The sequence below is a fragment of the Musca autumnalis genome, unplaced genomic scaffold (assembly GCF_047663935.1).
Source record: "Musca autumnalis isolate F117 unplaced genomic scaffold, ASM4766393v1 scaffold_3, whole genome shotgun sequence".
In the NCBI taxonomy this organism is placed as follows: domain Eukaryota; kingdom Metazoa; phylum Arthropoda; class Insecta; order Diptera; family Muscidae; genus Musca; species Musca autumnalis.
The window spans coordinates 238,882,125-238,906,430 of record NW_027411866.1 but is presented as its reverse complement, the minus strand read 5'-3'; the positions used below and the strand labels follow the sequence as shown (position 1 = coordinate 238,906,430).

Genomic DNA, 24,306 nt, shown 5'->3' with positions numbered 1-24,306 from the left:
AAGGATTTTAATAGTGTCCTTGAATAAAATAATTTTATGTCTGCACTAACATCTTTTGTTGAGTGTAACAACTACCAGTAAATGTTTTACCGTAGCATTTAATAAATGTTCCCCTCTTCCCAAGACCCCCCCCCCCCCCCCCCAAAAGTAAACATCATCAAATGGATTTGCAACTGTGAGCTATTGTTGTTGCTATAATTTTTGTTGCTACACCAGCAATGAATATCTCATTTTGGCACTTTGCTAATTTCAAGTAAATATTTTATTTTCTTTTTCTATTTAACAAAACAAAAAAAAAAAAAAAAATAAAAGACAAAAAACAATATTTGTGAAAACCAACAACAACAAAAACACCAATATCAACGGTAACCGGCACCGGCACCTAACTTCGTACAGCGAACGTACACACATTATAAAGGTTTTCTATTTCTTCAGTTCATATTTTCGGTGTTTAATATTAACAAATAAAAGTTTCAAAAAAATAATAATAAATAAACTGAAACACGAAAGACGTTTTGACGACAGCAGCACCAAGAAACTCCTCTGCTTCAGCTACTTCGAACCAACGAAAAAAAAATGTTAAAAAAAACTAAACCAAAAAAATTAGAAAAATCAGCAAAAAAGTTAAGTAAAAAAATCAAATAAAATTCAAATGATGTCATCGACACTTTGAACTGGAAACAACAGCGCAAGCTAGCAAGCAGCGAACGAGCTAGCGAACGTCTGTCTGAGTTAACAGCCACTCAGCCAGCCAGCAAGCAAGTCAACTGATCCCAGCACTTACCAACAACCAAACAAAAGCACCAACTTTACCGGCAGTAAAGTGCGAATTTTTTTCTACTTCTAAATGCCGGCAAATGCTAATAAATTTTTGATTTGCAAATAGTTGACAGACAGACCGAGGTGGTGATAAAATTGGATGCCATGCAAAGGGAGGACAGAAGTTCGGTGGGTCTTATGTGAGATGATAGTTTTTTTTTATGAGAGAAGAGTTTAAAAAGAATTATTTCTACATTTTGAATAAAACTTTTGCTAGTTTTGTTAAAATAGTAAAAAAAAAACTATTACTATCTTGCAGGTTCAGGAACACAACTTGTTTGCCTTCTATTAAAATACAAATTTTGTCTAACTACTCTTCCGCACTAAACAAAATGTTATGGTATAATCATACACTCCAGGCCATAAGAATAGCTGACTATAATTTTTAATTAAAAATGTTCAAGAGAAAAAGACGCACAGTGCCTATTCTGCTCTAGATTGGGGATGCACAAAAATATTGGGTCACGTTTTCTCTTAAATATTTCAAACAATTTTAGTTTTTTTGTTGCTTTTCCTTTTTATGTTTTAAAAACTTAATTGTTAGAATACAATAGCAAAAAATGCATAATGTTTAAAAATCTTTATAAAACAATGCGTAAATTTTTATTTCTTATTGTGGCTGCGATTAGAACTTTAATGAACTATCGGACGAATTTCTGATTTATATGCCGACATTCGGACAGATATCGGTGCGAATTAGGAAGTAAAATCTTATGAAATTCGGAAGTTTTTTGCCGAAAAAGCCTGCCGGCATCAACTAAAATGGGTAGTACATTTTTAACGTACCCTCGAATGGATAAACTGATTTGGTCTAAAGCAGGGATAGGCGATGTGCGCTTACTGAGAGCAAGTGATCGAAAACTTCAATGTAAAATGCATTGAAATGTATGCTCACTTGCTCTCAGTAAGCGCACATCGCCTATCCCTGGTCTAAAGACTCAAAAACCCCTATTGACGTCAGAAGTATTGTGATTACTTCTTTTCTTTATGTTCGAGATTGAGGACATATCGCTGTCGGCACAGCTGACTGATAGTTTCTTACTTGTTTCTTTCTTACTTCATCGACGCCGGAACGTCAACAATTACCATTTGTTTCCCACAGTGTGCGAGTGCAGAATATACAATTCTAGCTTTGTTCCTTTTCGTTAAAGTTTCTTCAAGTTTTACCATTTTTAACTCGGAATGCGTTCCTTAACCCCAAAAAGTAGCAAAGCTGGAAGCAATTCTTAAGAGAGTGATAGAGGAGAGAGAGCCAAAATGCTTTCTCTTTTACTAATTTCGGCTCGCCAAATTTCGTTGTGTAAAAAGTGGAAAATCTGTCAAACTGCTGATTTGACATTTATTTGACAATTAAGGCAAAAGGAAAAAAGAAAATTACGCGCTTTGTCAAAGCAAAATAAAAAGAAATAAAATAAAATAATAAAAATTTAAACCAGTGAAATAAAAAATAATAAAAAACAGTGAAATTTATTTTTTGACATTGCTGCCAGTTCTACTATTTTTCCGTTTCTTTACTTTTGTGCAAAACTTGTTACGTGAAAGCAATTTTCACAGTTGTCTGAGAGAAGAGAAATCTTCTCTCTTTTGCTACTTTCACTATTAATAAAGTAAAGGAACAAAGCTTCTGTTCTCTTCGCTTGTTTACCATGAATATGGCCACAGAGCACAGATAAATTATAAATCCCTTCAGAGATAGAGAGATAGTGAGAGAAAATTCTTCAGACAAGACTGACCGAAGTCGGTCAGGCGCGTCGTAAAATTTTTCTATTTGAAATAATTTTAAACATATTTTCTTAACGGCAATTAACAAATCTTTAAAAAAATTGAAAACATTTTGTTAGAAAGAATTTAAAAATATGTTCTTAAAAAATAATTGAAAAAATATTCTTTAAAAATAATTAAATTTTTATTAATTAATTTAAAATATTAAAACAAAATTTCTTTAAAAACATGGAAAAAATATTTTGTTAATAATATTTTTTTTATTAATTTTCTCGTTTAGAGTTAAGCTTGATGATCGGAAATTATTCGCAAGTGAAAAAGGAAAGCCAATTTAAATAATTGAAAAAATATTGTTTAAAAAGAATTGAAAAAAATATTCTTTAAAAATAATTGAAAAAATATTCTTTACAAATATTTCAAAAAATTATTCTTTAAAAATAATTAAAACATATTATAGAAAGTAATTACAAATTTTTCTTAAAAAAGAATTGAAAAAATTTTCTTTAAAAAATCCACGTTCAAGAAATAATTAAAAAAATGAAAGAATATTCTTAAAAAATAATTGAAAAATAAACTTTTAAAATAATTAAAACAAAATTTCTTTAAAAACAATTGAAAAAATATTCTTTACAAATATTTAAAAAAAGTATTCTTTAAAAATAATTTTAAAAAAATATTGAAAGTAATTGAAAATTTTTCTTAAAAAATAATTGAAAAGATATTCTTTAAAAATTCACGTTCAAGAAATAATTTAAAAAAAAAATAATAAACAAAAATTTCAAAAATAATTGAAAAAGAAACTTTTAAAATAATTAATGCGGGGCATACACTATACTGCCAAACTGCACTGCCAAATGAACCCTTGTGTACGTGTGTGATTGAATAGTGTGTGGCATTCCTTCAATCCATATTCCAGAAATGATGAATTTTCCTCCAAAACTCGATTTTGGGTTGAAGTTTTCCAATTTTTTTTAATTTCCTCACAAATAATATTTGTTGTTTTCAAAAATTATTTGTTGGTTACTTGGAAAATAAACAAAATTCATCGGATTGAAAGGGGTTCATTTACAAAATCAAAACTATTTTGATTTCAATCCTGCCAAAACTACTCCCAAATACATTGACAAAAACTTCAAAATTTACTAATACTATTACAAATGCTGTCGTGCATGCCCATAGTGTATGCCCGGCATAAAACAAATTTTCTATAAAAATTATTGAAAAATTATTTTTATAAATAATTGAAACAAATATTTAAAAAAATATATATTCTTTAAATTTGAAGCATTGTGGCGTTTTTTTTATTGGGATAGCGTTTGCAATTTTGTTTTTTCAAAATAGTCTGGCTTAATCCCATTGTTGTTGTTTTAATATTTTAAAACAACTATTTTATTAGTGGAAAAGATTTGGCATTGCTCGCCAAGGGGTAAGGCAGAGAATACTATAGTTTTGATCCACGCCACTGGATCTCATCAGTTCCCTTGTTTCTTGTTTGTGGATATTCTCCACCGAAGTTATTTTTCAATAACTTCTTCCAAATGCCAAATCTTTTCCACTAATAAAATAGTTGTTTTAAAATATTAAAACAACAACAATGGGATTAAGCCAGACTATTTTGAAAAAACAAAATTGCAAACGCTATCCCAATAAAAAAAAACGCCACAATGCTTCAAATTGAAGACACTGGCACGACGTGTGTTGTTTTTGCTGTAAAGCAGACCAACCAAATTTTAGTGTGTGCATTCGTCGAAATTCGACGACGCATACAAGTGGAAGAGGTTTGAATTGTTTTCGCAGACACTTTCGTCGGAGTTGTATGAGGTTGCCAAGGAAAAACTTCTCATTGAACTTTTTTCTTTGCTTACCTTTATACTTCGAACTGACGATTGATGTTTGGGTATAAAAAGTTTCTTGTTGAAGAAGTTATTGAAAATAACTTCGGTGGAGAATATCCACAAACAAGAAACAAGGGAACTGATGAGATCCAGTGGCGTGGATCGAAACTATAGTATTCCCTGCCTTACCCCTTGGCGAGCAATGCCAAATCTTTTCCACTAATAAAAAGTTGTTTTAAAATATTAAAACAACAACAATGGGATTAAGCCAGACTATTTTGAAAAAAACAAAATTGCAAACGCTTTCTTTAGAAATAACTGAAAAATATTCTTTAAAAATTATTGAAAAAAATATTTTTTGTTTTTAAATAATTAAAACTAAATTTGTATATTTGAAAATAATATTCTTAAAAATAATGGAAAATATTTTTTAAAAATCCACATTTAAAAAATAATTAAAAGCTTCACTTTTCGAAAAATAATTAAAAAATTGTTTGTAAAAAAATATGTTCAAAAAATCACTTTTAAAAAATAATAGAAATATATTTGGTAAAAATATTTTTTTTCAGACGCGTCAGAAAAATGTTCCTACTTTAAGCTGACGCGTCGTTCGTCCGACTCTTGGTTTTCTAATTAAAAAAAAATATATATAATTAAAAGTAATTTCTTTAAAAATAATTGCAAAAATATTGTTTAAGAATAATTGAAAAAATATACTTTAGAAATAATTGAAAATATTCTTAATGAGTAACTGGAAAATATTCTTTAAAAGTAATTAAAAAAAAAAATATTTTTTTGGAAAAAGTGTCTTCAAAAATAATTAAAAATTATTTTTTAAAAAATATTTCTAAAATATTCGTAAAGAATAAATAATTTTTTTTTTTTGAAAAAAAAATATTCTTTAAAAATTATTGAAATAATATTTTTTAAATATTTTATAAAAAATAGTAGAAAAAATATTATTTAAAAAATAATTGAAAAATATTTTTAAAAAAATAATTGACAAATATCCTTTAAACCTTAACTTTTAGAAAAAATAATTGAAGAAATATTTTCTAAAAATCTTTAAAGTTGATTTTTACAAAAATATTAATTTTTTCAAATATATTTAAAATTTTTTAATAACTGTTTTTCAAAAATACAGCACTTAACGAAGCTTACAGACGAATGAGTGATTTTTAGTTATCATTGTTATTAATTATACGCAACACAATACGTCACAAATGAGAAAAAAAGATAATAAAAAAATAATCTTTAAATACATAATTTTTTCTGAGCTACTAAATTTTTAAAAAAAGAAAAAATTTGTGAGCTCGTGAATTTTTTACAGCATTTTTTTTATGAGCTAGTGGATTTTTTTTTAAATAATTTTTTTCTGAGCTTGGGGTTTTTTAAAGATTTTTTTCTGAGCTTATGGATTTTTTAATTTTTTTTTCTGAGCTCGTGCATTTTTTACAGAATTTTTCAGAACTAGTGGATTTTATATAAAAGCATTTATTCTGACTTGTGGATTTTTAAAGATTTTTTTCTGATTATTTGTTGATTTTATCGACCTTTCGATTTGTTATTAAATGACAATTCTTGTTTCGAGCTTGAGGTCTTTATGTGTTCTTTATTTCTTCTCCAATATTTCGGAATTAATTAAATTCCATCTTCAGGGAGTGTTTTTTGATCTTTTGATTCTGAGCTCGTGGACTTTTTAAAGAATTTTTTCTGAGCTCGTGGATTTTTTAAAGAAATGTGTCTGAGCTCTTTAAAGAATTTTTTTTAAGGTCCTTAATTTTTTAAAGAATTTTTTTCTGAGCTAATGGATTGTTTTTAAATTTTTTTTTTCTTGAATAGCGTGGATGTTTTAAAGATTTTTTTTCTGAGCTCGTGAATTTTTTAAAGAATTTTTGTAAGCTAGTGGATTTTTTAAAGAATTGTTTTGACTTAGGGATTTTGTAAAGAATTTTTTCTGAGCTCGCGGATTTTTTACAGATTTTTTTCTAATCTCGTGAATTATTAAAGAATGTTTTCTTACTTGTAGATTTTTTAAAGAATTTATTCAGAGCTCGTGGATTTTTAAAGAATTTTTTCTGAGCTCGTGGATATTTTGAAGAATTTTTGTGAGTTTGTGGATTTTTTGCAGCATTTTTTTCTGAGCTTGTGGATTTTTCAAAGAATTTTTTTGAGCTCGTGGATTTTTAAAGAATTTTTGTGAGCTTGTGGATTTTTTGCAGCATTTTTTTCTGAGCTCGTGGATTTTTAAAGAATTTTTTCTGAGCTTGGTATTATTTAAAGAATTTTTTTCTGAGCTCGTGGATATTTTAAAGAATTTTTTGTGAGCTTGTGGATTTTTAAAGAATTTTTTCTGAGCTTGGTATTATTTAAAGAATTTTTTTCTGAGCTCGTGGATATTTTAAAGAATTTTTTGTGAGCTTGTGGATTTTTTAAAGATTTTTTTCGGAGCTCGTGGATTTTTTAAAGAACTCTTTCTGACTTCGTGGATTTTTTTAAAGAATTTTTTGTGAGCTTGTGGATTTTTTAAAGATTTTTTTCTGAGCTCGTGGATTTTTTAAAGTATTTTTTCTGAGCACGTGGATGTTTAAATAAATTTTTTGAGCTCGTGGATATTTTAAAGACTTTTTTTGAGCTTGTGGATTTTTAACGAATTTTCCCAGAGCTAAAGATTCAGTTTAAAAAATAATTTAAAACTTATTTAAAAAAAAACCAAAATTCTGAGCTTAGAATTCTTTAAACTGTTTTTTCTGAGCTCGTGGATTTTTTAAAAAAAAATTCTGAGCTCGTGAATTTTTATTAAAGATTTTTTTCTGTTCTAAGCTAGTGTTTTTTTTTAAAGAATTTGTACTGACTTGTGGATTTTTTAAAGCATTTTTTCTGATCTCGTGGACTTTTAAAGAAGTTTTGTGACTTGTGGATTTTTTAAAGATTTTTTTCTGATCTCGTGGCTGTTTAAAGAATTTTTTTGAGCACGTGGTTATTTAAGGACTTTTTTTGAGCTTGTGGATTTTTTAAAGAATTTTTTCAGAGCTACAAATTCAGTTTAAAAAATAATTAAAACTTATTAAAAAAAAAAAATTCTGAGCTTGGGATTTTTTAAATAGTTTTTTTCTGAGCTCGTGAATTTGTTTTAAAGATTTTTTTCTGATCTTGTGGATTTTTAAGAATGTTTTCTGACTTCTGAATTTTTTTAAGAATTTTTTTTAAGAGATCGTGGTTTTCAAAGAATTTTTTCTGAGCTCGTGAATTGTTACAACATTTTTTCTGAGCTCGTAGATTTTTTAAAAAAAATTCTGAGCTAGTGGATTGTTTTTAAAAATTTTTTTTCTGAGCTTGGGATTTTTTGAAGAATTTTTTTTCTGAGCTCATGCTTATTTTAAAGAATTTTTTGTGAGCTCCTAAATTTTTTAAAGAATTTGTTCTAAGCTAGTGGATTTATTTAAAGAATTTGTACTGACTTGTGGATTTTTTAAAGCATTTTTTCTGAGCTCGCGGATTTTTTTACAGATTTTTTCTGATCTCGTGGATTTTTAAAAAATGTTTTCTGACTTGTGGATTTTTTAAAGATTTTTTTCTGAGCTCCTGGATTTTTTAAAGACTTTTTTTGAGCTTGTGGATTTTTTAACGATTTTTTCAGAGCTAAAATTCAGTTTAAAAAATAATTTAAAACTTATTTTTAAAAAAAAAAAATTTCGATGATTTTTTAACGAATTTTTTTCTGAGCTCGTGGTTTTTTGAAGAAATTTCTGAGCTCGTGGGCTTTTTAAAGAATTGTTTGTGAGCTTGTGAATATTTTTCTGAGCTCGTGGTTTTTTCAAAGAACTTTTTCTGAGCTCGTGGTTTTTTCAAAGATTTTTTTCTGAGCTCGTGGTGTTTTCAGAGATTTTTTTCTGAGCTCGTGGATTTTTTAAAGACTTTTTTGAGCTTGTGGATTTTTCAAAGAATTTTTCTGAGCTCGTGGATTTTTCAAAGAATTTTTTCTGACTTTCATTTTCTGCGCGCTAGATCTGCATTTTGTCCCACAGTGCAACTGTTGCTTTTCTATAAGTAGACCAACAGTTGGGGATTTCCTCTCTTTCCCATAATCAAATGTTTTTGTATACGAATACCTATTGTTCATCTCACGAAGACCGTTCATCTCGTGTACCAAAACTCATAATTTTATCACCTGTTATTGTATCATATATATGAACCCTACTTACCCTTTCTCGTAGAAATCTCCACAACTTTTGGCCGATGACAATGTTGCCTTGCTTCTTCGATTCGTAGAGACATTTCTCTCAGTGTAATGATTTTCCTCAACATCCGACGAATTGTCACTCTCATCAAATTGAGGTGAAGGATCAAATGTGTCAAATGTCTGCATGGATTGTAAATCAGAGGCATTTGCTGTAAGGGGAATTTTTAAATCTTCTAGGGATATTTGATGTTGTTGTTGATGTGAGAAGTCATAATTGCTATTGTTTTTGGCAAAATGAAGACTTTTATAAGATGAAGTTGCCAAATGACCACCCGATGATGAGGGTGTAACAGAGGGGGCAGGTGGTGTTAGGGGATCACGTTTCTTCGATGTCTTCTTGTTGTTGCTTTTGGCACTCAATGTTGGTAATGAATGACGTTGACTGGTGGTGGTGGTTGTTGACGACTTGGTAGTGTGCGAGGTGCGACTTTGAGAGCAGGATTTAGTGGGCCTGGGCTGTAGATAATATGAGGGATACTGTTTGTTATTTTTCAATTTCGGATTATGACCGGCTTCACTATCGGAACTAGATGTAGAAGAAGAGTGGGAGAGGTCTTGCCTTCCCCCCTTGAATCCCGGAAATTTGTCTTGGGCCCAATGTTGTTGCGGCTGTTGCTTTTCTTTATCTTTGCCCTGTAATTCTTTATCAATTTGATCTTCATTGTGAACTTCATTCATTAATTTTTTGCTTGATTTGTTTATTTTATTCTCTGCTCTCTGTAGTGTTGTTGCTCTCCCCTCAATTGGTGGGACTTCGGTTGCTGCTGCCGCCGTCGTTTCGGTTTTTGTGGGTATTGTTGCGTCAGCATTTGTTGGAGAGTTAATATTGCCGACCACCCCTTTTAGGCTCCCCCTATGTTTGTTGTACCGTTGTTTTTGTTGTTGTTTGGCAATACCATTATTATCATTGTTGTGGTTGTTGTTGCTACTTTTGTCAACAACATTGATTCTCTGTTGCTGTATTGAGTGGTGTTTACTGTTACTCTGCCTTTCGTGATGAAGAAGAAGAGTGTTGGTGGTATTGCTCTTTATATGGTTGCCGTCGTTTTTGTTGGTGTTGTTGTTATTGTCATCGTTGTTAATGTTTGATGGTATTGATTCCCCACCATATCGTTGCTTGTTTTGCTGGCTCTGCGTTTTAGTTGATATCGCGGCTTTCAACGGTTTACACGTCGAAATATCTACCAAGCTATCCTCGGGGCATAATTCAACTGTTAAAAAATAAAAAATAAATAAAAAACACACGAAATATATAAGAAAAAAGTAATACAAATTGAGGAAAAAATAACTAAAACATTAAAAGTGAAAAGATGAGAAAATTTTGGAAAAAATAACTACAACTTTAAAAGTGAATAAAATTATGAGAAAATTATTTGAATGAGATTCTGCTAGAGAACAAATATCAATAAAAAAAATTGAAAACTCAAAAAAAAAAATATTTCAATAGAATTTTTTGTTAAAAAATTATTAACTTAAAAATAAAAAATAAAACGAAATATTTTCATGAATATTTTCATGATTTTTTTTTTTGCCAAAAAAATTGTTTTTATTAGACAAAATATTAACTAAAAATAAAGAACATAACAAAAATAAACAAAAAATATTTTAATGAGAATGTTTTCTATTTAAGTGCCATGAACAAACAAATAAAAAACAATTATTAAAAAAAACCTATAAAATATCAATTTCTAAAAAAAAGTTAAGGCTTTTCAAAATTCCACCAAACGTTCAATCAACCATTAAATCCGCGCCATCTGTTCAAACAATCTTGAAAATCTTAATTATTATTTAAATGGTTAATGTTGCCGATTTAAGCGACAGATGCTTATGTCTTGACAATAAGAAAATTTGGTCGGGTTTTTAGGGCGGTATACAAATGAAGAAAGCCACTAAGAGGGACAATATTCGGGTTTTAATGAATAATTTTTTTTCGAAATAAAAGAAAGAATATTTTTCAAAAATCGTGGATTTTTTAAACAATATCTCAAGTATTTTTCAAAGAATATTTTTTCAAAAATCGTGGATTTTCAAAAAAGGAATATTTTTAAAGAATATTTTTTCAAAAATCGTGGATTTTTTAAAGAATATTTTTTCTAAAATCGTGGATTTTTTAAAGAATATTTTTTCTAAAATCGTGGATTTTATAAAGAATATTTTTTCTAAAATCGTGGATTTTTTAAAGAATATTTTTTCTAAAATTGTGGATTTTTAAAGAATATTTTTTCTAAAATCGTGGATTTTTTAAAGAATATTTTTTCTAAAATCGTGGATTTTTTAAAGAATATTTTTTCTAAAATCGTGGATTTTTTAAAGAATGTTTTTTTCTAAAATCGTAGATTTTTTAAAGAATATTTTTTCTAAAATCGTGGATTTTTAAAGAATATTTTTTCTAAAATCGTGGATTTTTTAAAGAATATTTTTTCTAAAATCGTGGATTTTTTAAAGAATATTTTTTCAAAAATCGTGAATTTTTTAAAGAATATTTTTTCAAAAATCTTGGATTTTTAAAGAATATTTTTTCAATCGTGGATTTTTTTAAAGAATATTTTTATTTAAATCGTGGATTTCTTAAAGAATATTTTTTTTAAATCGTGGATTTTTTAAAGTATATTTTTATTTAAATCGTGGATTTTTTAAAGAGTGTTTTTATTTAAATCGTGGATTTTTTAAAATATATTTTTATTTAAATCGTGGATTTTTTAAAATATATTTTTATTTAAATCGTGGATTTTTTAAAGAATATTTTTATTTAAATCGTGGATTTTTAAAGAATATTTTTATTTAAATCGTGGATTTTTAAAGAATATTTTTATTTAAATCGTGGATTTTTTAAAGAATATTTTTATTTAAATCGTGGATTTTTTAAAGAATATTTTGATTTAAATCGTGGATTTTTAAAATTTATTTTTATTTAAATCGTGGATTTTTTAAAGAATATTTTTGTTTAAATCGTGGATTTTTTAAAGAATATTTTTATTTAAATCGAGGATTTTTTAAAGAATATTTTTATTTAAATCGTGGATTTTTTAAAGAATATTTTTTATTTAAATCGTGGATTTTTTTAAAGAATATTTTTATTTAAATCGTGGATTTTTTAAAGAATATTTTTTATTTAAATCGTGGATTTTTTTAAAGAATATTTTTATTTAAATCGTGGATTTTTTAAATAATATTTTTATTTAAATCGTGGATTTTTTAAAGAATATTTTTATTTAAATCGTGGATTTTTTAAAGAATATTTTTATTTAAATCGTGGATTTTTTAAAGAATATTTTTATTTAAATCGTGGATTTTTTAAAGAATATTTTTATTTAAATCGTGGATTTTTTAAAGAATATTTTTATTTAAATCGTGGATTTTTTAAAGAATATTTTTATTTAAATCGTGGATTTTTTAAAGAATATTTTTATTTAAATCGTGGATTTTTTAAAGAATATTTTTATTTAAATCGTGGATTTTTTAAAGAATATTTTTATTTAAATCGTGGATTTTTTAAAGAATATTTTTATTTAAATCGTGGATTTTTTAAAGAATATTTTTATTTAAATCGTGGATTTTTTAAAGAATATTTTTATTTAAATCGTTGATTTTTTAAAGAATATTTTTATTTAAATCGTGGATTTTTTAAAGAATATTTTTATTTAAATCGTGGATTTTTTAAAGAATATTTTTATTTAAATCGTGGATTTTTTAAAGAATATTTTTATTTAAATCGTGGATTTTTTAAAGAATATTTTTATTTAAATCGTGGATTTTTTAAAGAATATTTTTTCAAAAATCGTGGATTTTTTAAAGAATATTTTTTCAAAAATCGTGGATTTTTTAAAGAATATTTTTTCAAAAATCGTGGATTTTTTAAAGAATATTTTTTCAAAAATCGCGGATTTTTTAAAGAAAATTTTTTCAAAAATCGTGGATTTTTTAAAGAATATTTTTTCAAAAATCGTGGATTTTTTAAAGAATATTTTTTCAAAAATCGTGGATTTTTTAAAGAATATTTTTTCAAAAATCGTGGATTTTTTAAAGAATATTTTTTCAAAAATCGTGGATTTTTTAAAGAATATTTTTTCAAAAATCGTGGATTTTTTAAAGAATATTTTTTCAAAAATCGTGGATTTTTTAAAGAATATTTTTTCAAAAATCGTGGATTTTTTAAAGAATATTTTTTCAAAAATCGTGGATTTTTTAAAGAATATTTTTTCAAAAATCGTGGATTTTTTAAAGAATATTTTTTCAAAAATCGTGGATTTTTTAAAGAATATTTTTTCAAAAATCGTGGTTTTTTTAAAATATATTTTTATTTAAATCGTGGATTTTTTAAAGAATATTTTTATTTAAATCGTGGATTTTTTAAAGAATATTTTTATTTAAATCGTGGATTTTTTAAAGAATATTTTTATTTAAATCGTGGATTTTTTAAAGAATATTTTTATTTAAATCGTGGATTTTTTAAAATATATTTTTATTTAAATCGTGGATTTTTTAAAATATATTTTTATTTAAATCGTGGATTTTTTAAAATATATTTTTATTTAAATCGTGGATTTTTTAAAGAATATTTTTATTTAAATCGTGGATTTTTTAAAGAATATTTTTATTTAAATCGTGGATTTTTTAAAGAATATTTTTATTTAAATCGTGGATTTTTTAAAGAATATTTTTATTTAAATCGTGGATTTTTTAAAGAATATTTTTATTTAAATCGTGGATTTTTTAAAGAATATTTTTATTTAAATCGTGGATTTTTTAAAGAATATTTTTTCAAAAATCGTGGATTTTTTAAAGAATATTTTTTCAAAAATCGTGGATTTTTTAAAGAATATTTTTTCAAAAATCGTGGATTTTTTAAAGAATATTTTTTCAAAAATCGTGGATTTTTTAAAGAATATTTTTTCAAAAATCGTGGATTTTTTAAAGAATATTTTTTCAAAAATCGTGGATTTTTAAAGAATATTTTTTCAAAAATCGTGGTTTTTTTAAAGAATATTTTTATTTAAATCGTGGATTTTTTAAAATATATTTTTATTTAAATCGTGGATTTTTTAAAGAATATTTTTATTTAAATCGTGGATTTTTTAAGGAATATTTTTATTTAAATCGTGGATTTTTTAAAGAATATTTTTATTTAAATCGTGGATTTTTTAAAGAATATTTTTATTTAAATCGTGGATTTTTTAAAGAATATTTTTATTTAAATCGTGGATTTTTTAAAGAATATTTTTATTTAAATCGTGGATTTTTTAAAGAATATTTTTATTTAAATCGTGGATTTTTTAAAGAATATTTTTATTTAAATCGTGGATTTTTTAAAATATATTTTAATTTAAATCGTGGATTTTTTAAAATATATTTTTATTTAAATCGTGGATTTTTTAAAATATATTTTTATTTAAATCGTGGATTTTTTAAAATATATTTTTATTTAAATCGTGGATTTTTTAAAATATATTTTTATTTAAATCGTGGATTTTTTAAAATATATTTTTATTTAAATCGTGGATTTTTTAAAATATATTTTTATTTAAATCGTGGATTTTTTAAAGAATATTTTTATTTAAATCGTGGATTTTTTAAAGAATATTTTTATTTAAATCGTGGATTTTTTAAAGAATATTTTTCAAAAATCGTAATTTTTTTAAAGAATATTTTGTCAAAAATTGAGTGTTTTTTAAAGAATAGTTTATCAATAATCTTGCTTTTTTAAGAATATTTTTATTTAAATTTCGGTCCAATTTTTAGTCAATACAATTTTTTTCTTAATATATTTTTGTATATTTCTGTTGGAGCTTCAAAGAAAAATCTAAAATCCAGTATGGCATCACCCACTCCACAACATCATAATTATGATGATGATGGAAGACGATCTCCACCAACCATCGTCATGCCTCATGACAATCACGCTCATCATCATCAACATCATTGTTGCGATCGCCTTTCATCCAAATTGATGTCTGGCCATGCTTGCGACGGACGGCCGGCCTGTGTGCGTGTGTGTTGGCTGACTGGCTGGCTGAGTAAACTTATTGCCGGTCTGCCTGCCTTAGATTTTCTTAATTCTATTTGGATTTGGAATTGTTGTCTATAGACAATTCGACTTTCCACAATTTATAATTTTTTGTTTGTTGAGTTTGTTGTTGTTGCTTATTTTTATTACAAGTATTATTAAATTATCTGTGCCATTTGAGGTTAATTTCAATTTTGCACTGCAATGTCAGGCAGGCAGGCAGGCAAATTTCAAGGAAAATAATCATCATTGGAATGGTAGCGGGATTGGACTTTATTTCTATCGTTCAGAACAATTGCCATCAAATAAGAAGATTGTCGTCTATTAACCCACATAATCACAGAGGGACAGATGCAAAATCCATGTAAACAATGTTGATGATAATCGTGGTAATAAAAAAACAATAAGAAAATAAAATAATTGAAATAATTAATTTATATATTAACAAAACATCGTTAGGAATATGGACGTAGTGAAGGAAATCGGGGTAATACATTGTAAATGTTAGGATAACCAAAAGAGTTATATTCGATTGCCCACTAAATTCCCATTGATACATGGCTAACTAACTTGTTTTAGAATTTTTCCATTGCGGATTATTATCTCAAAATTATACCTTATGTAACAAAATTGTCGCCAACCTTTTGTTATTCACTTCAAACATTGTGAACTATTTATTGTTGGTATGTCAGTCTAATTGGTTAATACAATTTGTTTTTATCTTCAAATGCAAGTTCGACTATAGAAATTCCAACAATTCCCCACACTCTGGACACTGCATTTGAAAGTCAAGGTGATAACGTCATTTTTTATTCTATTTTTGGATTTTCTTTATCAATTTACCTGTTTAAGAAGTAAGAGTGTGTCAGGGAGTGTGTGTGTGTGTGCGCACGTTGGTGTTTATTATGTTTTTCTTAGCAATATTTCATTATTATTATTTTTTATTGTTGCCATTAATAATAATAATAATGCCGCATAACAACAATAAACTAAATCAATGGAATTGTTTCAAAACCGGCAGATATAGAGGACATAGCCTTCTATAAGAGGGCATAAAAGGTTTTCTATTTGAGACCCCTTAGGGACTTCTATAAGAAACTCCTAAGGTGGTTCTATAAGAAACCCCTAAAGGGCTTCTAAATGGATATCCTTAAGGATTTCCATAAATAACTTTAAAAGGGCAGGTATAAGAAGCCTTTGAATGGCTTCAATAGAAAGGAATGCCTACTTTAACAAATCCACGAGTTTTGAAAAAAATCTTTAAAAAAAACCACGAATTTTAAAAAAATATTATTTAAAAAAACCACGAGTTAAAAAAAATTCTTTAAAAAAACCACGAATTTTAAAAAAATATTCTTTAAAAAATCCACGAGTTAAAAAAAATCTTTAAAAAACCACGAATTTTAAAAAAATATTATTTAAAAAAACCACGAGTTAAAAAAAATTCTTTAAAAAAACCACGTATTTTAAAAAAATATTCTTTAAAAAATCCACGAGATTTAAAAAAAATTCTATAAAAAAATCCACGATTTTTAAAAAAATATTCTTTAAAAATCCACTATTTTTGAAAAAAACCTTTTTTGAAAAAAAAACTCATGAAAAACACCACAATTTTTAAAAAAAAAAATTTTAAAAAATCTAAATTTTTTTTAAAATATTCTCTAAAAAAAAGAAATTAAAAAAAAAATTCTTTAAAAAATTCACCATCTTTAACGGGAAATCTTCAATTTAAAAAAAAATATTCTTGAAAAATGCCACGATTTTGAAAAAATATTGTTTAAAAAATCCACGGTTTTTTAAAAAAATATTGTTTAACAAATCCACGATTTTTAAAGAAATATTGTTTTAACATCCAATGTTTTTGAAAAAATATTGTTTAAAAATCTACGATTTTTGAGGAAAATATTAAAAAATCGCCGATTTTTCGAAAAAATATTATTTTAAAAGATCCAAGGGAATGCCTCCTTTAACAAATCCACGATTTTTGAAAAATGTTCATTAAGAAATCCACGATTTTTAAAAAAAATATTCATTATAAAAATCACAATAGCTCTGTTCCAGTACTGCAAGAATCTACTTATTTTTAAAATTTTTTTCGATAACATAAAGGAAAAAATGTTATCGTAGTAAAAAATAGTAGCTTCTTGCAGGTTCTGGAATAGAACAGATATTTAAAAAAATTTTAAATCCACGTTTTTGAGAAAAAAAAACCTTTTTAAAAAATCCACAAATTTTTAAAAAATATTCTTTATAAAGTTCACAATTTTTTAAAAAATATTCTTTATAAAGTCCACAATTTTTTTAAAAATATTCCGCAATTAAAAAAAATCTTTAAAAAATCCACGATTTTGTAAAAAATATTCTTTAACAAATTCAAGATTTTGTAAAAAATATTCTTTAAAAAATCCAAGATTTTGTAAAAAATATTCTTTAAAAAATCCAAGATTTTGTAAAAAATATTCTTTAAAAAATCCAATTTTGTAAAAAATATTCTTTAAAAAATCCACGATTTTGTAAAAAATATTCTTTAAAAAATCCAAGATTTTGTAAAAAATATTCTTTAAAAAATCCAAGATTTTGTAAAAAATATTCTTTAAAAAATCCAATTTTGTAAAAAATATTTTTTAAAAAATCCACGATTTTGTAAAAAATATTCTTTAAAAAATCCAAGATTTTGTAAAAAATATTCTTTAAAAAATCCACGATTTTGTAAAAAATATTCTTTAAAAAATCCACGATTTTGTAAAAAATATTCTTTAAAAAATCCACGATTTTGTAAAAAATATTCTTTAAAAAATCCACGATTTTGTAAAAAATATTCTTTAAAAAATCCACGATTTTGTAAAAAATATTCTTTAAAAAATCCACGATTTTGTAAAAAATATTCCTTAAAAAATTCACGATATTGTAAAAAATATTCTTTAAAAAATCCACGAATTTGTAAACAATATTCTTTAAAAAATCCACGATATTGTATATTCTTTAAAAAATCCACGGTTTTGTAAAAAATATTCTTTAAAAAATCCACGAATTTGTAAACAATATTCTTTAAAAAATCCACGGTTTTGTAAAAAATATTCTTAAAAAAATCCACGATTTTTGAAAAAATATTCTTTAAAAAATCCACGATTTTTGAAAAAATATTCTTTAAAAAATCCACGATTTTTGAAAAAAAAATATTCTTTAAAAAATCCACGATTTATGAAAAAAATTCTTTAAAATATCCACGATTTTGGAAAAAATATTCTTTAAAAAATCCACGATTTTTGATATAAATATTCTTTAAAAAATCCACGATTTTTGATATAAATATTCTTTAAAAAATCCAAGATTTTGGCTAGAAATATTCTTTAAAAAATCCACGATTTTTGCTAGAAATATTCTTTAAAAAATCCACGATTTTTGAAAAAATATTCTTTAAAAAATCCACGATTTTTGAAAAAATATTCTTTAAAAAATCCACGATTTTTGAAAAAATATTTTTTAAAAAATCCACGATTTTTGAAAAAATATTCTTTAAAAAATCGCGACTTTTGAAAAAATATGCTTAAAAAATCCACTATTTTGAAAGAAAATGTTCTTTAAAAAATCCTTTGTGTAGCCATAGGCTGGTGTTATTTAGCTGTTGGAATATGCAACTGATTCTTTTTTATTTGCCTTTCTTTAATTCGAACTAAAGTCCCATCACCATTGTCCATTAAATTTTTGTTCTCCCCGAAGGTTCTCTTTTCAAGGTTATAATTTTTCGCAATGACCTTTACAACTGTTTTAAATTTCCCAAGGGATTCCCATGAATATCATGCAGATGACTTTGGGGTATTACCTTTATGGATGGATGTAAACGCACAACACACGGCACGACGTGTCCCTCTCTACAAACAATTGTTGACATAACGGAATACGAAACGAAACACTCCTTTGAAAAATTCGCAAATATCATACCTTGCCTCAATACTCTCTTCCCTTTCCATACAGAAACTATAATTGTCGGTAATTGTCTTTTATCTTTTTGGGGGGTTGGCTGGGTGGCACTACATATGAGGCGACAGTATTTTCATTTTATTACGCGTTTTCCAGCTATGAAAAACCATAACCTTGTTAAGAAACAACAACAAAAAGAAATAAACCTAAACAGTGAATGAAATGTAAATTGCATAAAGGTGGTTAACCACAAAATGCAAATACCCAGAGAGGGCGGGCGGGAGGCACTATAACAGACACGAATACATGGACCCCAATTTAACACCCCTTTAACATTCGGTCGGCAAATGTAACGAGGGCCACCCATATTGCTCTCACACATAGTGAGAGAGACTGTTACATGTAAACATGACCTTACTACTATTATTATTGTAAATTCTCCCTTGTCTCAGGGTTACAGAGATTGCCATTTACTTTTATTTCTCCCATGAGGTGGCTTATTTTGTTTTTATTGTTGTTCTTGTGGTTTTTGTTATGGGATTTGCTGCTGCAGTCGTCAACATGTCGATGCAAATGCAATGCAATGTAACGAGGGCCAAACAAAGTGTCGGAGAAACCCATTGACAGAAAGAGAGAGAGTCATGTAAACATGACCTTTCCACTATTGTTGTTATTATTGTAAATTCTCCCTTGTCTCAGGGTTATTGAGATGGGGCGCTAGTCGCCTTTTAGTTTTATTTCCCCCACATGGGTGATTTTTTGTTGTTTTTATTTTTGTGGTGGCGAAAATGGAGGGTTAACCAACCTTATTTTACTGTGGTTACACAAAGGGGTTTGGGGTTGTAGTTGTTATTATATTATTTTACTCTCTGTTTACTTACCATCGAAGCCTTTATTATTGTTGTTGTTTCCCTGGTTCTCTAAACACTTGTTGTTGCCACCATTACCGCCGCTGTTGTTGCTGTTCAGTTGTTTTTCGGCATCCAAAGTGGAAAATACTTTGTTTTGAAAAGCCTTAACTATTGCCTCAGTATCCAAGGGATTTTCATTGTTGTTGTTGTTGTTATTATTCTGTAAATAAAAAAATACGATACGAAAAACTTGTCATTAAAATATTTTTTTTTGTTTCAAAAAATACGACAGAAGGGAAAATTTTTAATTTTATAAAATTTAATTATTTCTTAAAGAGAATTAAAAATTATTGCATTTTAAACGGATTTTGAGGGAAGAACGATTTTGAAAGATTTTTTTAAAGAAGCAACAATTTGAAACGCAAAACCATTTTAAACTAAAAAGAAGAAGACAAGACATTTTCTTCGTGCTGTGATCAAAGCCAACGCTGTGAAAGAACCAAAAGGAATATCAGTGTTCAAAACTTCTTTAAAAAGAGGATATTTTTTAAAGCGCAGAAAAAACATCTTTAAACGCAAAAATGGTAAGTAATTTTTGGAAATTATTTGAAACGATTTTTGTAGTTATAAAGTGAGGTTAACAACAAAAAAAAAAAAAAAAAAACATTGTTCCACAACATCCCATACGGGACAAGGGAGACTTCTCTCATATCAATGAGTGCACCCCGATTCATATTTAGCTCAATATATGGGACCTACTGTTTATCGCCGAGTCCGAACGGCGTGTCCTAAGACACCACTTGTAGAGAAGTTTTACAAGGCTGAAATACTCAGGAAATGTCGCCAACACAACTGAGGGGTATTTTACCACCGTTGAAAAATGTTTGATGTTGCCTGGCCGGGGAATCGAACCCCCGACCTTCTACGTGCAAGGCGGGCGTGCATACCATTGCACCACGGTGGCACCCAAAAAAAGTGAGGTTACTTAAAGAATTTATCATTATATTTGAGAGGATTTTATTTTATGTGAAGGTCGGTCCCTGAAACATCTTAATATTGACTGCTTTACAACTCTGCCCTTATGTTGCGGACATCAGTGCGTATACATGGTGTCACAACGTATACGTTATGAGTGCTTTGTGCGTCGGTTTTAAAAAATGTCCATCAAAATTTATGAAAAACTTTCTCAAGAATTCCCAAGATCTAATGTTTGTAATGCATTGAAAATATAGAGGTTTCCTGCGAATCTGTAGCTTTTTAAGCGGTTGAATGTTTTGTGTACAGAAGTGGATGGATGGAAGTGAATGGTATTTAAATTATTTTGTATATCGTAACATTTCCTCTATGTCACGGTGCGCCTGAACTAACTTTAAATGAAGGGTGTTTACTTTTTTTCTAAAACTACAATGTTCATAGGCTTTAAAACGATGCCCATATTGCGCACGTTAGAATTGTAAAATGTCAAGACCCATATCCCGGGAAGTATGGACTTCCCTCCGGAAAATTATATATCGTTGTATTCAGGATGCCAAGGGCTATCTACTGTAAAAATTTCAGCCCGATCCGAGAGGTGCCCCTAAACGACATTTAAGCCGAAAAATCAAAAAGTTCACATTATTAATGTTTTTTTAGGTTTTCACGATTTTGCTTGGAAACCTTAAGTCCTGTGGAAATGGGACTAAAAAATGTTATAGCAGTGAAAATTCTTTAGAAAGTTTTCTTTACTTCCATTTCGATAGGACTTGCCATTTAAATTTCTTTCCAACATACTTTAATTTTCAGAAAGGTCTATTTCAGACAACACCTTCGGGTACTTTTCTCACATAAAAAATTGATCAAAATTTAGAATAGTTTTCTGTTTACAGCGATGTAATATTTTTCGTGGGCAAGTCCTTGGTTCCTGACTTAATGGTCTAAAACCTGTACAAATGCTGGAGGCAGGATTTTAAGAGAATTCTGTCATGAAGTATGTCCTTCTACCCAAACAAAATGGTAGCATTGCAATAGGGACCGCAAGGACAATGCAAACAATTTCAAAACGATCCGAGCCATGTACTCAAACTGTACTTAGTGAAAAATGTTTAATTTTATGTGCGAGGTACCCAAAAAAACTGGACCTACATAGTCTATATTCGAAAGTCTAAAAGAAATTTTATGAGGAACAAATTTTTTTACCAAAGCGATTGATACTTTGGAACATTATCGATCCATTCAGGAAGAGGGACAATCAGATGGACGGACATGGTTAAATTGACACCAAATTGTCTGAAACTGATTTTATCGAAACATATGTGGGGTCTAAAATCATTATTTCGATGAGGTATCGTTACCCTAAAGGCTGGGTGGGATATTTAGAAATGTTGTGCCCATATCCCGGGAAGTGTGTCAATATATGTATGTCACCTTCCAACATCATTGTAAACACTACCACCAGAACTAACTTCACATCTAAACAATTTTTCAGGTTACTGAAGAAACTTTTCTACAGTAACCTGAGGATTTTTTATAGAAGAAAGTCTTCTCCGTAAACTGAGGATTTTTTATAGAAAAAACTCCTCTCAATGAAAAAAGTGTCCTCAGTAGAAAAAAGTGTTCTCAGTAGCCGGAGAAATTTTTTTCTATAGAAAAAAATCTCTACAGTCGCCTAAGGTATTTTTTTCTATAGAAAAAAGTTTCCTTAGTAACATGAGGAAATTATTTCTATAGAAAAAAGTTTCCTCTGTAACCTGAGGAATTTTTTTCTATAGAGAAAAGTCTCCTCAGTAGCCTGAAAAAAATTTCCCAATAGAAAAATGTCTCCTTAGTAACCTGAGGACATTTTTTCTATAGAAAAAAGTCTCCTCTGTAACCTGAGGGAATTTTTCTATAGAAAAAAGTCTCCTCAGGAAATTTTTCCAATAAAAAAGGTCTCCTCAGTAACCTGAGGAATTTTTATCTACAGGGAAAAGTCTCCTCAGTAACATAAAGATATTTTTTCTATAGAAAAAAGTCTCCTCAGTAACATGAAGACATTTTTCTATAGAAAAAGGTATCCTCAGCAACCTGAGGCAATTTTTTCTATAGAAGAAGTCTCCGCAGTAACCTGAGGAATTTTGTTCTATAGCAAAAGGTCTCCTCAGTAACCTGAGGAATTGTTGTCTATAGAAAAATGTCTCCTCAGTAACAGAAAAAGTCGCCTCAGTAGCATGACGATTTTTTTTTCTATAGAAAAAGTCTCCTCAGTAGCCTGAGGAATTTTTTTCTACACGAAAAGCCTTCTCATTAACCTGAGGATTTTTTTCTATAGAAAAAGTCTCCTCAGTAACCTGAGGATGTTTTTCTACAGGAAAAAGTCTCCTCAGTAACATGAGGATGTTTTTCTATAGAAAAAGTCTCCTCAGTAACCTGAAAATTTTTTAATATAGAAAAAAGTCTCCTCAGTAGCCTGAGGAATTTTTGTATACAGAAAAAAGTCTTCTCAGTAACCTGAGGAAATTTTTTCTATAGAAAACAGTCTCCTCTGTAACCTGAGGAAATTGTTTCTATAGAAAAAAGGTCCTTAGTAACCCGAGGAAATTTTTTCTATAGAAAAAAGTCTCCTAAGTAACCTGAGGAATTTTGTTCTATAGAAAAAGGTATCCTCAGTAACCTGAGGAATTTTTTTCTATAGAAAAAAGTCTCCTCAGTTAACTGAGCACATTTTTTCTATAGAAAAAAGTCTTCCTCAGGCTACTGGCGAGACCTTTTTCTATAGAAAAAATTCCTCAGGCTACTGGCGAGACTTTGTTTCTAAAAAAATTTGTCAGCTTACAGAGGAGACTTTTTTCTATAGAAAAAAATTTCTCAGGCTACTGTGGAGACTTTTTTCTATAGGAAAAAATTCCTCAGGCTACTGAGGAGACTTTTTTCTATAGGAAAAAATTCCTCAGACTACTGAGGAGATTTTTTCTATAGAAAAAATTCCTCAGACTACTGACGAGACTTTTTTCTATAGGAAAAAATTCCTCAGGCTACTGAGGAGACTTTTTTCTATAGGAAAAAATTCCTCAGACTACTGAGGAGACTTTTTCTATAGAAAAAATTCCTCAGACTACTGACGAGACTTTTTTCTATAGAAAAACTTTTCTCAGGTTACTGAGCTGAGTTTTTTCTATAGAAAAAAAATCCTCAGGCTAGCGACGATACTTTTTTCTATAGAAAAAAATCCTCAGGCTATTGACGAGACTTTTTTCTATAGAAAAAATTTCCTCAGGCTACTGAGAGTTTTTCTATAGAAAAAAATTCCTCAGGCTACTGAGGAGACTTTTTTCTATATAAAAAAAATAATTCCTCAGCTTACTGAGAGGCTTTTTTATAGAAAAAATCCTCAGGTTACTGAAGAAACTTTTTCAATAGAAAATAATTCCTCAGGTTACTAAGGAGACTTTTTTGTATAAAAACAATTCTTCAAGTTACTGAGGAGATTTTTGCTATAGAAAAAATCCACAGGTTACTGAGAAGGCTTATTTCTAGAGAAAAATGTCCTCAGGTTACTGATGAGACATTTTCTACAGAAGAAAATATGAATACTCTAGTGTTGAAGTGTTTACTACGGAATTTGTTAAATTTTTCTTTTGTAATCGGTGATGACAAAAATGTAGTTTTCAGCCAGTAAAATTTAAATGTAGATTTTTGTTCAACGTTTTTTTTTTGGTTTGCAAACCATTAATTGTTTTTCAAACTGGTCCACCAAAATGCAGTGACATTAACTAAAGGACACCTAATTATTTTAACATATTCAGGATGGTGTGCGATCTATATAATCCATCCCGCTCGTATTTAGACATTTCCTTACTGATGTTCGAATTACCCGGCTTGTATTGGTGTACTATATTCTCATTATTTGCCTCCAATAATAATTACATAATTAAATTATAAATAGCTAATGAAACT

At 27.8% G+C, this 24,306-nt stretch overlaps 2 protein-coding genes across 5 annotated transcripts in view; one reads left to right on the top strand and one right to left on the bottom strand.

Moving 5' to 3' along the window:
* LOC141399177 (uncharacterized) overlaps positions 1-24,306 on the bottom strand; it is a 153,918-nt gene that overhangs the window by 24,304 nt on the left and 105,308 nt on the right. The window contains exons 8-9 of the mRNA XM_073977361.1: positions 19,426-19,615; positions 8,582-9,830 (exon numbers count right to left, since the gene is read on the bottom strand). Of these exons, the coding sequence (XP_073833462.1) occupies positions 8,582-9,830; positions 19,426-19,615 (1,439 nt within the window). The remainder of the gene's footprint in view (positions 1-8,581; positions 9,831-19,425; positions 19,616-24,306) is intronic.
* Positions 9,735-24,306, top strand: part of LOC141399179 (transforming growth factor beta-1-induced transcript 1 protein) — a 99,435-nt gene continuing 84,863 nt past the window's right edge. The window contains exons 1-2 of one of the 4 annotated variants that reach the window (XM_073977369.1): positions 9,735-9,882; positions 19,688-19,979. In XM_073977369.1, the coding sequence (XP_073833470.1) occupies positions 19,977-19,979 (3 nt within the window). In that variant the 5' untranslated portion in view covers positions 9,735-9,882; positions 19,688-19,976. Of the gene's footprint in view, positions 9,968-19,520; positions 19,618-19,687; positions 19,980-24,306 lie in introns of those variants that run through there. The other 3 variants (XM_073977367.1, XM_073977366.1, XM_073977370.1) reach the window with 3 other exon arrangements.